This window comes from Arachis duranensis, chromosome 7 (assembly GCF_000817695.3).
Source record: "Arachis duranensis cultivar V14167 chromosome 7, aradu.V14167.gnm2.J7QH, whole genome shotgun sequence".
NCBI lineage: Eukaryota > Viridiplantae > Streptophyta > Magnoliopsida > Fabales > Fabaceae > Arachis > Arachis duranensis.
In genome coordinates, this window is record NC_029778.3 from 64,187,200 (window position 1) to 64,201,249 (window position 14,050).

Sequence of the window (14,050 nt, forward strand, 5' to 3'; positions counted from 1 at the left end):
GAGATACAGCCACGTTTTTTTCTGCCACGCTTCAAAAGTGTGGCTATAGAAAGAAACGGAGACGTTTTGAAAGCGTGGCGACAGAGTCTCATTACAGTAACATTTATAAAGCATGGCCGTTTCCTGTTATCTTTTGGCACGCTTTAAAAGCGTAGCCAAAAGGTTTAGAAAAACAAAAAACTTTTGTATGTTCAAAACAGTTTTGAGACTCTCTCATGAAACCCAACCTTGCAAATAACCCTAATAACCCCAGCACTCCCATAATGCCTCCGCCGCTTACAATCCCTGCACTGCCGGCGAAATCCTAATAACCCTGAAGAACGAAGAACATCGCCGGCGCTCACAATGCCTCCATCGGCACTCCCACCATCTCTGCTCCCACCATAAACCCCTAACCCTCTCCTCTTCACTCCCATCATCGCTGCTCCCACTAGAGCCTCCGCATCGCGCCTCTAACCTTAAACACAGACCCTCTTCATCGCGCCTCCAACCCTAACCCCAGAGGCTCTTCATCGCGCCTCCAACCCTGACCACAGAGGCTCTTCCTCGCCCCTCAACCCTGACCACAAAGGCTCTTCATCGTGCCTCCAACCCTAACGGCAGAGCTTCATCGCGCTTCCAACCCCTCCTTTGGCGCTCCCTCCTTCGGCACTCCCTCCGTCGGCGCTCTCTCTGTCTCAAACGCTCCTTGAGTGATAGTGACGATGATGATGGATTGAACATACGACGAAGGTGTTTGCAACGGTCTTCCACCTGTTGCTCGTTGTGATGACGTGGATGATGATTACAGCTGGTTCTGATCTCTTGCAACAGTGGGAGGATATCCTTGAATCCGACCCTCTAATGTAAGGTTTAATGATTTTATGAACTGAAAATTGATTTACTGGTTGCTATTGTTAGTTGTTTGAGAAACTAGTTAAGATTTAGGCCATTTAGTAGAGATCTTCTACTAGGTATCAAGATACAAATGTCTAGTTTTATGTTTTAATCTTGGTGGTTAATGTTGTTCTCTTGTCATAGTTGCTTGACCTAACAATATCGTTTTGTCTTTGTCTAACATATTTTTACTTGAGCTTTTGGATCCAGTGATGAGGTGGGATTTATTCATACATCTCAGTTTGACTTGCTAAATGAAGAATCAGGCATTTTAGGCAATTCATCTGATGAAGCTATCTCTCCGGCAACAAAAAGGACAGCAAGCTCTGAGGGATGTTCCAAGAAGGAAAAAAAACTTCTGGAACAAAGATCATAAATTGGGAATTTCAGCTTCTATTATTCTCTCACTATACAAAGCTGCTAAACTAGCGTTTATGATTGCATTTAAACAATACAAGATGTGTGGCGATCAATCTGATGAAGTTGGGAATTGTTTACCTGCCTCTTCATCATGCGATGATCTTCAAAGTATACTTGTGAGACACAACAGGTCACTTCTGCTGCTAAGTTGCGATTTTATGACAGCATGGAATTGCAGGTTCTCCACTTATTGTTCATTTTATTATCAGCGTCATATACATGTATCAGCTAGTCTCATAAGTTAGAACATTGGCATCAATATTATTCATCTACTTATATAGACTTTATTTGTTTGTAAACATGTTCCCAACAAGTTCCAGTTTCAATTGACCACTTGTCTTTTAATATAACCATCCTCCTTGAGCCATATCATGTGTACATTGAAACTGACATTCTAGATTTGATGAGGAAAAAAATCAGCTTTGGAAAAATATGTATGCAATTGATATTTTACCGCAAAATATTGAGTTTTTATATGCATATTGCAGAAAGTTAGTAGTTTCCAAGGAGAAGCAGCACTCCATGTTGTTGGATGAACTTCATCTGTTTGTGTTCGTACTTTCATATTCACCTAAAAGTGAACAAGCTTGGAATCATAGGTACTGCATGTACATTTCTTCTTATTTGTATTTTTTTAATCTTAAAAAATCTAAATGAGTGATTTCTTTATGGTGAAATGGTCCGGTTGGGGAGCCCTGCTACGTCGAATATGGATGTCAAAGCTGAAAGTAAGGTTAGAGCATTTCCATGATAACTTGTTAATATTTTTATTATGTTTCTTAAATCGAGATTTTAAGTATTGTTTTGCTGTGATCGTTTTAAATTTTCTGGGAATCTCACTCTTCGTGTTCATCTGCTTGAAGTTGTAAATTGTACTTGTACATATGTGATACGTGAAAAGGGCTGGTTTTGGTTATGGTTAGAATTTTTTGAGTGTATAGTCTGAGAACAGCATCGATAAATAAGAAATATACTTTGCAGATTAGAAACTTGGATCTGGAATGATTGATAGGTCATTATGATTAACCAGTTTCTCAAGTTTCTTTCTTTCTTTCTTTCTGAACCTGGGGTTTTATTCATAGGTGGAGGAACCCAAGTTCTTGTTCGAAGCCAAGACTGTTCAGAGAATGGAGCTTCTTGTGTTGTCTACACTCCAATGTAGGATGAACCCTGTCACCCCAATTTCCTTCTTAGAACACATTGTTAGAAGGATTGGTTTGAAGACCCTTTTGCATTGGGAGTTCTTATGGAAAGGTGCCAGCGTGTTCTTCTTTCGGTCATTCCCAGTAAGCATTTATTTATGCTACACCGTTTTCTATTAATTATATACATATTCATATACTTATTATCATTGTATTCAGATTCAAGGTTCATGGGTTATCTCCCTTCTACATTAGTTGCTGCTACCATGATCCATGTTATTAAAGAGATTGAATTGTTAAATGCAATGGAATACATAAATCAACTCATGGGGTTACTCAAGACTAGTGAGGTTTGTGTTCATGGTTAAGTTCAATTGTTAATTTGTCAAATATAACTAAGGATTTGGTGAGTAATTGGGGAATCGGAAATGGTTGGTAACAAAAAAAAATATTAGCCAAAAACTACCAAAACCATTTAGTTAGTAAAGTACCCTGTAATAAATAAAGGTTAAATAAGATAAGTTTAGACTATTTGAACCGATTGTTTTTTGTCTCGCTAGCATTAGTATTGGAGAATTTATGGTGGTGGTGATCTTGCGGGAACAAGCGAATGAGTGCTACAAACACATAGTGAAACAATTGGTTTTGAATCATGAAGGCATTTACAATCTTTGCCAAAAACGCAAACGAATATCCGAACCAAGTAGCCCCGGGGGTGTAATTGATGCATCATTCAGTTGTGACAGCTCAAATGATTCATGGACAGCAGCATCTTTGATCTCTCCTTAATAATAACCCTAACTTTGTATTCTAATTCCAACATGGTAGGTTTCTTTGGCATATATATCTGGAATTCCAATATTCAAATGAACTGTATCATGTTCTTAATTTTACACATTGCTGCAAAACATTTGAAATTCAATGAGGTTTGAGTGGAACATGGATATGATATTGAGTAGAAAGATGAATTGTAGTTTTTAAGTTTAACTTTGTTTCTTTACTTTCTTACTATCATATGCCAATTTTATCTCATGTTTGTGCAGAATAAGATCTAGATATTGGAGATTGTTAACAGATAATTACTTATAGGTTATTTGAACAAAGAACAAGATGGAGACTTGGCATTACAGATGAAGATCAATGCATGTTACTCTTGGATTTTCCAATGTGAGTTGATTAAAATTTATAAAAACTGAATGTGACTATAATTTATACTTCTTTTTCAATTTGCTGAAGTTATTTTCTATTAAGCTTTTTTGTTTGTGCTTGATATATGTTGGATGAAACTTTGTTTTTATAATCAAGAACCAAGCTGTATAACAAACTTAAATATTTGTATCTGTTTTTGCCATCTTTTGTAGGTAAAAAAGTTCACAAATGTTTTCAAAACAATTATGTATGATTTAAGGGAAAGAAGTTTAAGAGGGCTAGAGGAAAGAGGAACAGCAAAGGACTTGGTGTATTGAGTGGCATTCTTAGATTGCTAGGTGCTGACTATAATAAATTTTCTATCTGTGAGGAAATTTGAAGAAAGATTTCTGACAAAGACAAAGTTTATAATGATTGTGTAAAGGTGAAAATTTATAGCAGCGTTGAATTAAATTGATTTTTTTATTTAACTATTATTAATAATTTGAACTTATCGTTGCGAAAATGTTCCACTTTGATGAAGATAGTATTCGAAGCATCAAAAGTACAATTTTGAAAAGTATAAGGAAGTTCTGGAAGAAAACAAGGAATATGTTGTATCATGAGAGTTACAAATCAACGAAGATGTGTGAACAAAATATTGAGGAATGTCCGCCGAGAATTGATAAAGAGCATTGGAGATGGTTCCTTGAGTATCGCAATAAACCTGAGACACAAGTAACCTATTTAGAATTCGTGAAAATAATATTATTAATTACTGTGAGAAAAAATGCTGTGAATCGATCGTAACAACTATATACTCACACTAGCGGTTCGAAAAGCATGGCGATGCGAAGGAAAGGAGAGTTAATTTACGTTTCAATCCAATTTGAACTGTATTTTTGAGTTTCTTTTATTTGGGTGGAATATGGTGATTATATAGACTACATTGTTACTCTCGAAACTACAAAGGAGGAAAGATAGCAAAGGAGAGTTTTGGAACTTAGTGCACATACGAATTGATGGCTCCTATGTACATGAAGGAGCAAGGGCGATTGGTGTAAGTACTACATTGAGATCTTTTATCTTGGTTTTATTTATAAAAGTGTGTTGAATATCCTCAGGCCCGTAATTCTTATTTATATCTGTAGGAAAAATTATGGCGATTGAGCAACATGATGAATTCTCTAGAATGTTGTCTGAAAATGATTCGATTGCCCATGCTCTTGGATAAGAGCACTCAGGTAAAGTGTGTGGCGTGAATTTCAGACTGACTCTAAGTCGACTCTTTCGTCCGAGTTCGCGTTTGTTGTAGGATGGAACTCAAACAGAGGAGACCTAAAGGATGCTATTTGAAATATAAGCAGAGATAGCAGCGGAGAAATTGAAAAGGAAGGCAATGAGGAATGAAGTAGCAACAGAAAAGATAAAGAGGCATGCAAAGGAGAGTTTTCTACGTTATCTAGTTCAACGACAACTGATGCGAAACTTGACTTGGAGTCGGTCCGAAATCCACACCATGCACTCTTCCTGGGTGCTCTTTTCTGGGAGCTTGGGAAAGTAAATCATTTTCGGACAAAATTCTAGACGATAAATTACGCTGTTTAATCTCCATAATTTTTTTCTACAGACATAAATAAGCAAACATAAGCAATTACGGGATAGAACATATTCAACACAATTTTATTATTAAAATCAATAAGAAACAACATAAACGATCTCAACATAGTACTTATACCAATCGCCCGAGCTCCTTCATGTATATAGGAGTGATAAATTCGTTTGTGCTCTATGTAAGACCCTGAATTTTTGAAAATTAAATAATAAGTTTTTTACGATTTATTATATTCAATCGAGATTGTATTTTCAGAGATTTTACATACAAATTAGGTAATTTTTCAATTATAATTTGAAGTTATAGTAATTAAAAAAGTTATGAGAATTTTATGTATTATATTTTGAATATTTAGATGTTGAACTTTATTTTATAAATAAAAGAAAATTAATTTAATTATTTTTATTTATTTAATTAGTAGTTATTTGAATATAATTTGTACATTGATGAACAAATAGTATTATTTTCAATCAAATTCAAAATAGGTTACTTGTGTCTCTGGTTTATTCTGATACTCAAAGAACCATCTCCAATGCACTTTATCAATTCTCGGCAAGCGTTCCTCAATATTTTGTTCAAGCGTCTTCGTTGATTTGTTATACTCATGATACAACCTATTCCTTGTTTCCTTCCAAGATCACCCTGTACTTTTCAAAATTGTACTTTTGATGCCTCAAATAATATCTTCATCAAAGTGGAATATTTTCGCAATGATAAGTTCAAATTGTAAGTAATAGTTAAATAAAAGAATCGATTTAATTCAGCGGTATTAATTTTTACCTTTACACAATCATTATAAATCTTGTCTTTGCCAGGTCATTTTTCTAAATTTCCTCACAGATAGAAAATTTATCATAGTCAGCACATAGCAATCCAAGAATACCACTCAATAGACCAGCTCCATCTCCAATTGGTTGTAGTTCTCTGTTGAACTTGAACGCCGCTCAATAGACTAGCTCCATCTCTAATTGGTTGCAGTTCTCTGTTGAACTTGGGTATGATATTTCTACCATTATTAGGCTGTAGTAACCCTCAGTTTTAAAAATATAAATATAAATAAGTTATAATTTATTTCATAAATTGAAATTTTCTCTTTTTAGAAATTATTTTATATCAGTAATTGAAATAATTTTATAACTATTTGAATTCAATCAAATTCATATTCTTAAATATAGATATATCTTATGATGAAATATTTTACATAATTAAAACTATAATTCTAGTAATTTATAAGAAATGAAACTTATATGTATACTTTAATTTGAGTAATTGATATTTTAATTTAAAAATAGAGTTTAGTTAATAATATTATTATCGAATTCGATATTTGTCGATATAAATAAATATCGGTACTTTTTGCTGAACTTAGCTTTGCTAATGTTTCATCAAATACCTTTCACCCTTAAGTTACTAATGTCATTTAGATTTGTAACTCATATATTAATAACTTTATATATATATTATTATTATTATTATTATTATTATTATTATTAATCATAAAGCACGGAAATAAAAGGCGGTTTTAATTTTACATTAAGTTACATATATATTAGTAATATCATTATGCATTAGGTTATATATATATATCGTAAGCCATATATATTATAAAGAAAGCTAAGGCGGCGTATTTAACATACATATATATGTGATTAGCGTATGCGAGAGGAAAAAAAGGAAAGAAAACAGCGAGAGAGAAGAGCGTGATCGACGTAAACCTAACAAATTTCTGGCTTCAATTTTTTACAATCTGTAACTCCAATAAAAAATCTAATCCAGTAAAAGTATTCGTATCCTCCTTCTCTACATGTTGGCACCATTTCTGATTGGTGGAGGTTGACGGTGACGTAGCTCCTCTACCCCTTAAGTTCGGCCAACTGGAGTTTTAGGAGACACAGACGATTCTGGACGTTTTCTTCTTCGATAGTTCGGTCAGAAAGCTTCACCGGAGCTTCGAATATTTTGATTCCGTACGAATGTATGATTTTGGTTTCTCGTAGTTAATATTTAATGTCACGTGAAAACTTTGGCTAGAAGACTTTAAGATAGGTATGAACTGAATGTATAATTGATGGATTGTGTATATGGAATGGAATGTGTGGTTTAGCTGTTGTTAATAATTTGCTGCTGAAGTTGGTTGGTTTTGGAAAAAAGATTTAATATTGGTATTTGTTTGATTTTGAAATAATTTGTTGCTGGAAATGATTTGAAGGACTGAGAGGAGTTTGATTTGATAGTTGGGACCCTTGAAGGGTGGCAGAAATTTGAGTTTTAGAGGAGATACTGCCAAAGTTTCTATAAGAATTGGAGGTTTGGTTTGAGGTGTTATTTTAGAAAAAGAAAGAGATTATAATGTGGCTTGTGTATTTGAGACTATTTGTTGACCCTCTGTCGCAAAATGTGACCGGGCACTTTAACTCCCTGGATTCCCCCGTGAGCATGGATATATATATGAATATTGAATATTATATTTGAGCTTGGAGTTTGACTACATGGAATATTATTGACCTTGGGGATGCGCGCATAGAGGGACTGTCCAATGGTTAACTACTAGGACATGTCGGGTTGACTGTATAACCGACAGATGAGACTCATCAGCCATAGGACAGGCACACATCATATGCATTTGTTTGTTTGCTTGAGTGTACATTGTTTTGGTTTGCTTAAATGTTTAATTTTGCTTATCTGCTACTTGTTCTACTTACTGAAAATGCTTCTCTATCTGTGTTTTCCTTGCTTGAACTGTATGTGTATGTTTTTTGAGAAATCCTCTTGACGAAAGTGTGAGGGGAGAGGGTTATTCCACCAGTGATTCAGAAGATTGGAGGAGACAGAACGTGAAGTATTAAGTTAAAGTTAGATTTAGAACTAGAATACCTTAGATAACTTACCTAACTTTTAGTTTAGTTTATTTTTCTTAAGAATGATTCTGAGTGTCGGAGTTCTAGGAATGCCTCTGGCTTTCCCGAGACCTTTTATATTAACTACGCGGGTACCTTTACCATACTGAGATCCTTTGGTTCTCATTCTATACTATGTTGTTGTTTTTCAGATGCAGGTCGAGAGGTATCTCATTAGGCGTCTGGACACCTGAAGCAAAGTGGTTACTGGGTTATTTTGTTGTGCAGTGATGTATATACATATACTTAGCTTTCTCTCCGCATAGTACATTTGGGTTTTGGATATGTATGTATATATGTGTAAATATTCTCCGGCCAGTCTTGACTTCGCGGACTGAGTTAGGAGCTTGTTATTTTGTACCTTTGGCTTTCTATTTCTACTTTTATTATCTTATGTTTGATAGTTATAGTTTTTCTCACACGGAAGTTGTTTCGTTTTCGGAGTGTGGCGCTTTTCATTTTGCGATTTTGTTTTACCCTTTTTTCAAGGCTCCTAGTCTATTATATTCTTTCTACTATTATAAGTATGTGTTTTATTTTTTAGAAGTCGTAATACCTCGCTACATCTATTTTACGACTTAAGTGTAAATTTTTGGGTGGTAGGGTGTTATATTATGGTATCAGAGCAGTTCGTTCCTATAGAGCCTGAGGGATGGACTGATTATGCTTCTGGCCATACTCTTGATATGTGTATGTGCTATTAGGATATCTGATTGATATATGTGGCATAAACGTTCATGAGCATGCTTTTGGAACTTGAAGCATTAAACTTGCGATATTGAGACTAATCAACTTAATATCACTTGTTTGGTGTGAATAGGGACCAAATGTCGTCTCGTGGATCCGAACGAGGTATTCAGAGAGGAAATCCCATGGTTGAACCAATGCAAGGACGTCGAGGTGGAAACTCTAGTGCTAGTACAAATAACGTAAGTCGATACTATAGGTCAATGACCCTTACTGACTTCCTCAAGAGTGGTCCACCTCGGTTTAACAAAAACGCCAATGCCCTAGAGGCTGATCAGTGGTTTCGAGAAGTGGAGAGGTTTTATACACTCATCACGTTCTTGAAGTACAGTTAGTGGAGATAGTGACTCATATGTTGGATGGAGATGCTCAGAATTGGTGGCAAGAGTTGTGTCATACCTTGCAGGTGGAATTAACGGATGTCCCTTGGAATAGATTCAAGACAGAGTTTTACAGAAAATATTTCTTGCATGAGTTTCTCACTGCAAATGAATTGGAATTAATGTAGCTGAAGCAAAAGGATATGTCCGTAGCCGACTATACCCGTGAATTCGACAATCTGTGCCGTTTCTCAAAAATTTGTCAAGAAAATCCAGCCGATTATGAGGAATGGAAGTGTGCTCAGTATGAGAAAGGACTAAGGAGAGATATCTTTAATTACATGTATCCACAAAAGCTAACAAATTTCACTAAGTTGGTTAAGAAGAGCCAGCTCGCAGAGGATCGCTCCTTGAAGTGGACACTGCTACAGGAAGGCTTTGGTGAGACTGCTCCAGAGGAGCCACACAGGACCGGACTAAGAATGTGCTTTCGATATAGAGCACCAGGACACATGTCTAGGGATTGTCCGCGTGGGAGAGCCACAAATGCGGATTGGCCACGACAAGATCGAGGTAAGTATGATACAGAATGCGAAGGACAGATTTGTTCTGTGTAGAGCTAGGACCCCGCTTTCGTTTAGGTTACATAACTGGATATGGAAGTTTAGGATTGGAAAGACTGGACGTAGTTTTGGACTTGGATACGGACTAAGAATTTAGGTCGATAGAGAAATCTCTTTGATAACCAGTTAGGTGTCGAGAGAAAAAGTAAGTTGTGATAGATTTAGTGTCAGAGGCTGAACCAGTTTTGATAGTATTACGTATGATGACACCATTAGAATCAGTAGAACTTAGGAGCTAGATGAAGCGGGTATTAGAAGCGATGATTCCGTCGTTCTAATACCAGCCTGCCTTATAACCCTTCTGCATCGAGCCTATCTTGTATCTTTCGCTTTGCGAAGACTTTTAAGCCATAAGAATATCCTAGATTTGTAAACTAAACATGTCAAATCTTTTTGTTTTTCTTTGACATGTTTAAGAAGGGAAGTTACGTTGGTATGAATCTTTTCCATTTTATATCAGTTTTTGAGGGCAAAAATTTTTGTAAGGTGGGTAGAATGTAGTGACCCTCAATTTTAAAAATATAAATATAAATAAGTTATAATTTATTTCATAAATTAGAATTTTCTATTTTTAGAAATTATTTTATTATCAGTAATTGAACTAATTTTATAACTATTTGAATTCAATCAAATTCATATTCTTAAATATATATATATATATTTTATGATGAAATATTTTACATAATTGAAACTATAATTCTAGTAATTTATAAGAAATAAAACTTATATGTATACTTTAATTTGAGTAATTGATATTTTAATTTAAAAATAGAGTTTAGTTAATAATTATAATTATCGTGCGTATTATATTTATTATAAGTTTATATAGTTTTAGTTCCTAGTATTATACATTCATTGTTATTAATATATTCACTAAGTTACTATTATTATTAGGTTAAATTACACAGTTAGTCCCTACACTTTCAGTGAAATTGCAAATTGGTCCCTATAGTTTAAAAGTTTGTAATTGGGTCCCTGAAGTAAATTAAAATTTGTAATTGGGTCCCCACTAACGTTTAGCGTGAACAGAGACGTTAAATGTTGTTATTTTACCAAAATGCCCTTATCTATCATAACGTTGTTAAGAGTCAGAGTGAAAGAGAAGATGACGATCTCTCACAGCGTTCCTCCAGTATCTGTATCCCTTTGTTAGGGGTGAAGAAGGGTTTCTTCGAGCTGTGATGGAGTCAACCCAGTTGTCCGAAGGAAGTTCAACATCTAGGAGTATGAACAAGAGAAGACATCGATGCTTCTGTGGGGAAGAGATGGTGGTGCTCTCGTCGTCGTCAATGAACAGCCCAGGTAGGAGATTTGTTGCTTGTTGTAAATTACCAAAGTGTAATTTTTTTGAGTGGATTGATAGAGAGGAAGAGGTGATGGGAAAGGGGAGAAGGACTCACTGCTTTTGTGGAGATCTGTTGAAACTCCGAACCTCCAGTACTGTGATGAACCCAAATAGAAGATTTATATCCTGTCCCACTAGAAGATGCAAGTTTTTTGAATGGATTGATGAAGAAGACATGGTTGGGGCTCAATCTCAATGCACCCAACACAGATCTCAAACTGAGGGATGCTCAAAGCATGGTGGAGATTTTATAAGGTTGGATGATTCTATGAATGCTGCACTACTAAAGGCACAAGAAAGAAAGATAGATAGATTACATATAGAGATAGGACGCATGGAAGCAAGTCTAGGAAGATTGCGTTCTGATTTTACATTGCTACAACAACAAAATGGCAGAGTAGAGAGTGACATGAAGAAGCAGAAACAATTGCAGAAGATGATATTGAGTTGTGTGTTGGTTGTAATATTTGCAGTGTATTGGTTTAACTAAGTTTGATGAGATAGGAGGAAAAGTGTATCTGCAGTGTATTTGAATAGTGTTTAGTGTTGAATGTAATCATCTATTTTTTATCAATGACAAGTGAATCTGAAAAATTATTTGCATTCATTTGGTCCCATAGCAGAAAGCTCTAGTAGACATAATATAGAGTAAAGTAGTTAACATTCATATTAATTAATAGTCAATGTGGTCCCTCCAAAACAGCTAGCCACATGCCCAATATAACAAAAGCAACAAAACAAAACAAAAGTGGTTCATAATCCTATGACAGTACATGGACATAGGATACAATAAAGTTCACAGTCACAGCCAAAAAACTAATACCACCAAGTTCTAATTACTTAAAAAAACTAATCTTCTGTGAGGTCTACGGTTTCAGTTGGTCCAGATTTTGCCTTCCTCACACCTATCTTAAGTCTTCCACTGCGCCGCACACCAAGAATTTTTGTCTTAGGCAGTGGTGGAGCTGTGGACCTTGTTGGAGTTGGTGCAGGTTGTGGTGGATCTGTTGGAAGAGGCACTGGTGGAGCTGTGAAAGTTGTTGGGTCTGGTGGAGGTAATGGTGGAGCTGGTGCAGTCACTGGTGGAGGCAGTGGTGGAGCTGGTGCAGTCACTGGTGGAGGTAGTGGTGGATCTAGTGCATTCACTAGTAGAGGCAGTGGTGGAGCCGGAGCAGTCACTGGTGGTGCAGAAGGAGTAGCAGATCTAGAATTTCCAGGCTTGGATCCTCCTCTACCACGTCCCCTTCCCCTTCCTCTTTGGCTAACACTAGCAAATCTAGTTGTGGAGGTTGCAACAGTAGCAGGAGCAGGGGCACTACCATGAGGAGCAGGGGCACTACCCTGAGGAGCAGCAGTTTCAGATCCAGGGTTATTTCCTGAAGAGAAGAACACACATAATTAGTGATAGAGTACAAGACTACCAAACTATGAGGAAGCCAAGAAATAAAGGCAGATACCTGTTATGTCTGGATTGGGACAATGTCTCCTATTGTGTCCATATTGGCCACAGTTGCTGCATGTAACTGATGTTCCACTCCTTCTTAGTTTTGTTTGTGATCTATCCTCATCGTGCTCTCTAATTCTTACTCTCCTAGGTCTTCCAGGCTTGACTCTGAAGATTGGAGGTCTAATTGTCTCAAGTTCGACCTTTGGCCACATATTTTCACCATTTATTGGATTCAGTGTTGTCCCATAGCATGCCATATATGCTGCTGGTGTGTAATAGTTACTGCAGTAGTCCTCAGGGTTGTCTCCTTTCATGAATATTGCAGAACAAGCATGCATACAAGGCATGCCAGCCAACCCCCAGAACCTACAACTACATGAACCGGCCAGTAAATCCACCACAAACCTCTCTTGAATCATCCTATTTTTATGTGAAACCTCATACTTTAAATCCCCAGCCCACCTAGGTTGCCATTCCATGGACCTTCTACATATGATGTCTAACCTCTTTCTAGGCTTAGGCAGTATTTTTCCCATGAACTTATCTCCCTTTTTCTTCTTCTCAGCAAACCTCCCCATCCAATAACATCTAATCCATTCAAACATGGTCAAAATGGGCTTGTCACGAGCTTCCAGAATTCGTCCATTAAAAGCCTCAGATATGTTGTTCATTAGCATATCACTCTTGGCATATGGAGTGAAGTGAGATTTAGTCCATACCTTAGGATCCAGGGCTGCCAACTTGTCATAACACTCTTTATTTACCTCTTTCAAATGATCCATCTTTCTATTCCACTCCTCCACATAAGTTGCCTTAGCAGTAGAAAGTATCAAGTCCCTTAAAACTGTTCCCCCACCAAAAGCCTTCTTACAGTTGGCATAGAGATGTCGGAGGCAAAACCGATGCTCCACTCCCGGAAGCATTTCATGAAATACTTGAAGCAGCCCCTGCCAAGTGGTCAATGGTCAGCTGAAGTAAGATTAAAATTCACAGAAATTTATAAAACTGACTTAATAGAAAACTACAATTAATATCTTGCCTTTTGCTGGTCTGATATAAAGACCCATTTCTTATTTGTCAACTCTCCAATGTCATGAAGTAGCAAGTCCAAGAACCAGGCCCATGAATCCTTAGTCTCTGCCTCTACTGCTGCAACTGCTAGGGGAAAATAGTTATCATTGGGATCTCTACCCACGGCAACCAACAATTGTTGTCCATGATCACCCTTCAGATGGCAACCATCAAGTCCAATAATAGGCCTACAAGCAGCCAGGAATCCTTTCTTCACAGCATCAAGACACATGTACATTCGTACAAACCTTGGTAGGATTGTTGGAGAGGGTCTTTCCAACTTCAGCTTCAATGTCGATCCTGGGTTTGCTCTTAAGACCTCTGCACAATAGTCTCTGATCCTCCCATATTGCTGCACTGCCTTCCCATGCACCACTTCCCTTGCCTTTCTTCTTGCCCAGTAAGCTTTCCACACAGAT

General features: G+C 36.6%; 1 protein-coding gene across 8 annotated transcripts; it reads left to right on the plus strand.

Annotated features, from left to right (window-relative positions):
* Positions 1-202: 202 nt before the first annotated feature.
* On the plus strand, positions 203-4,026 carry LOC107459377 (cyclin-D3-1-like). Of its 8 annotated transcripts, none has more exons than XM_052252171.1 (8): positions 203-845; positions 1,087-1,474; positions 1,785-1,895; positions 1,990-2,029; positions 2,379-2,582; positions 2,658-2,788; positions 3,482-3,605; positions 3,800-4,026. In XM_052252171.1, exons 2-6 carry the CDS (start codon positions 1,164-1,166, stop codon positions 2,691-2,693), a joined length of 702 nt encoding a protein of 233 aa, XP_052108131.1. In that variant the 5' UTR covers positions 203-845; positions 1,087-1,163; the 3' UTR covers positions 2,694-2,788; positions 3,482-3,605; positions 3,800-4,026. The 8 variants fall into 8 exon arrangements, with proteins under 8 accessions (XP_052108131.1, XP_052108132.1, XP_052108129.1 ...); XM_052252172.1 differs by having other exon boundaries at positions 3,528-3,605; XM_052252169.1 differs by having other exon boundaries at positions 2,379-2,550.
* The last annotated feature ends 10,024 nt before the right edge of the window (positions 4,027-14,050 follow it).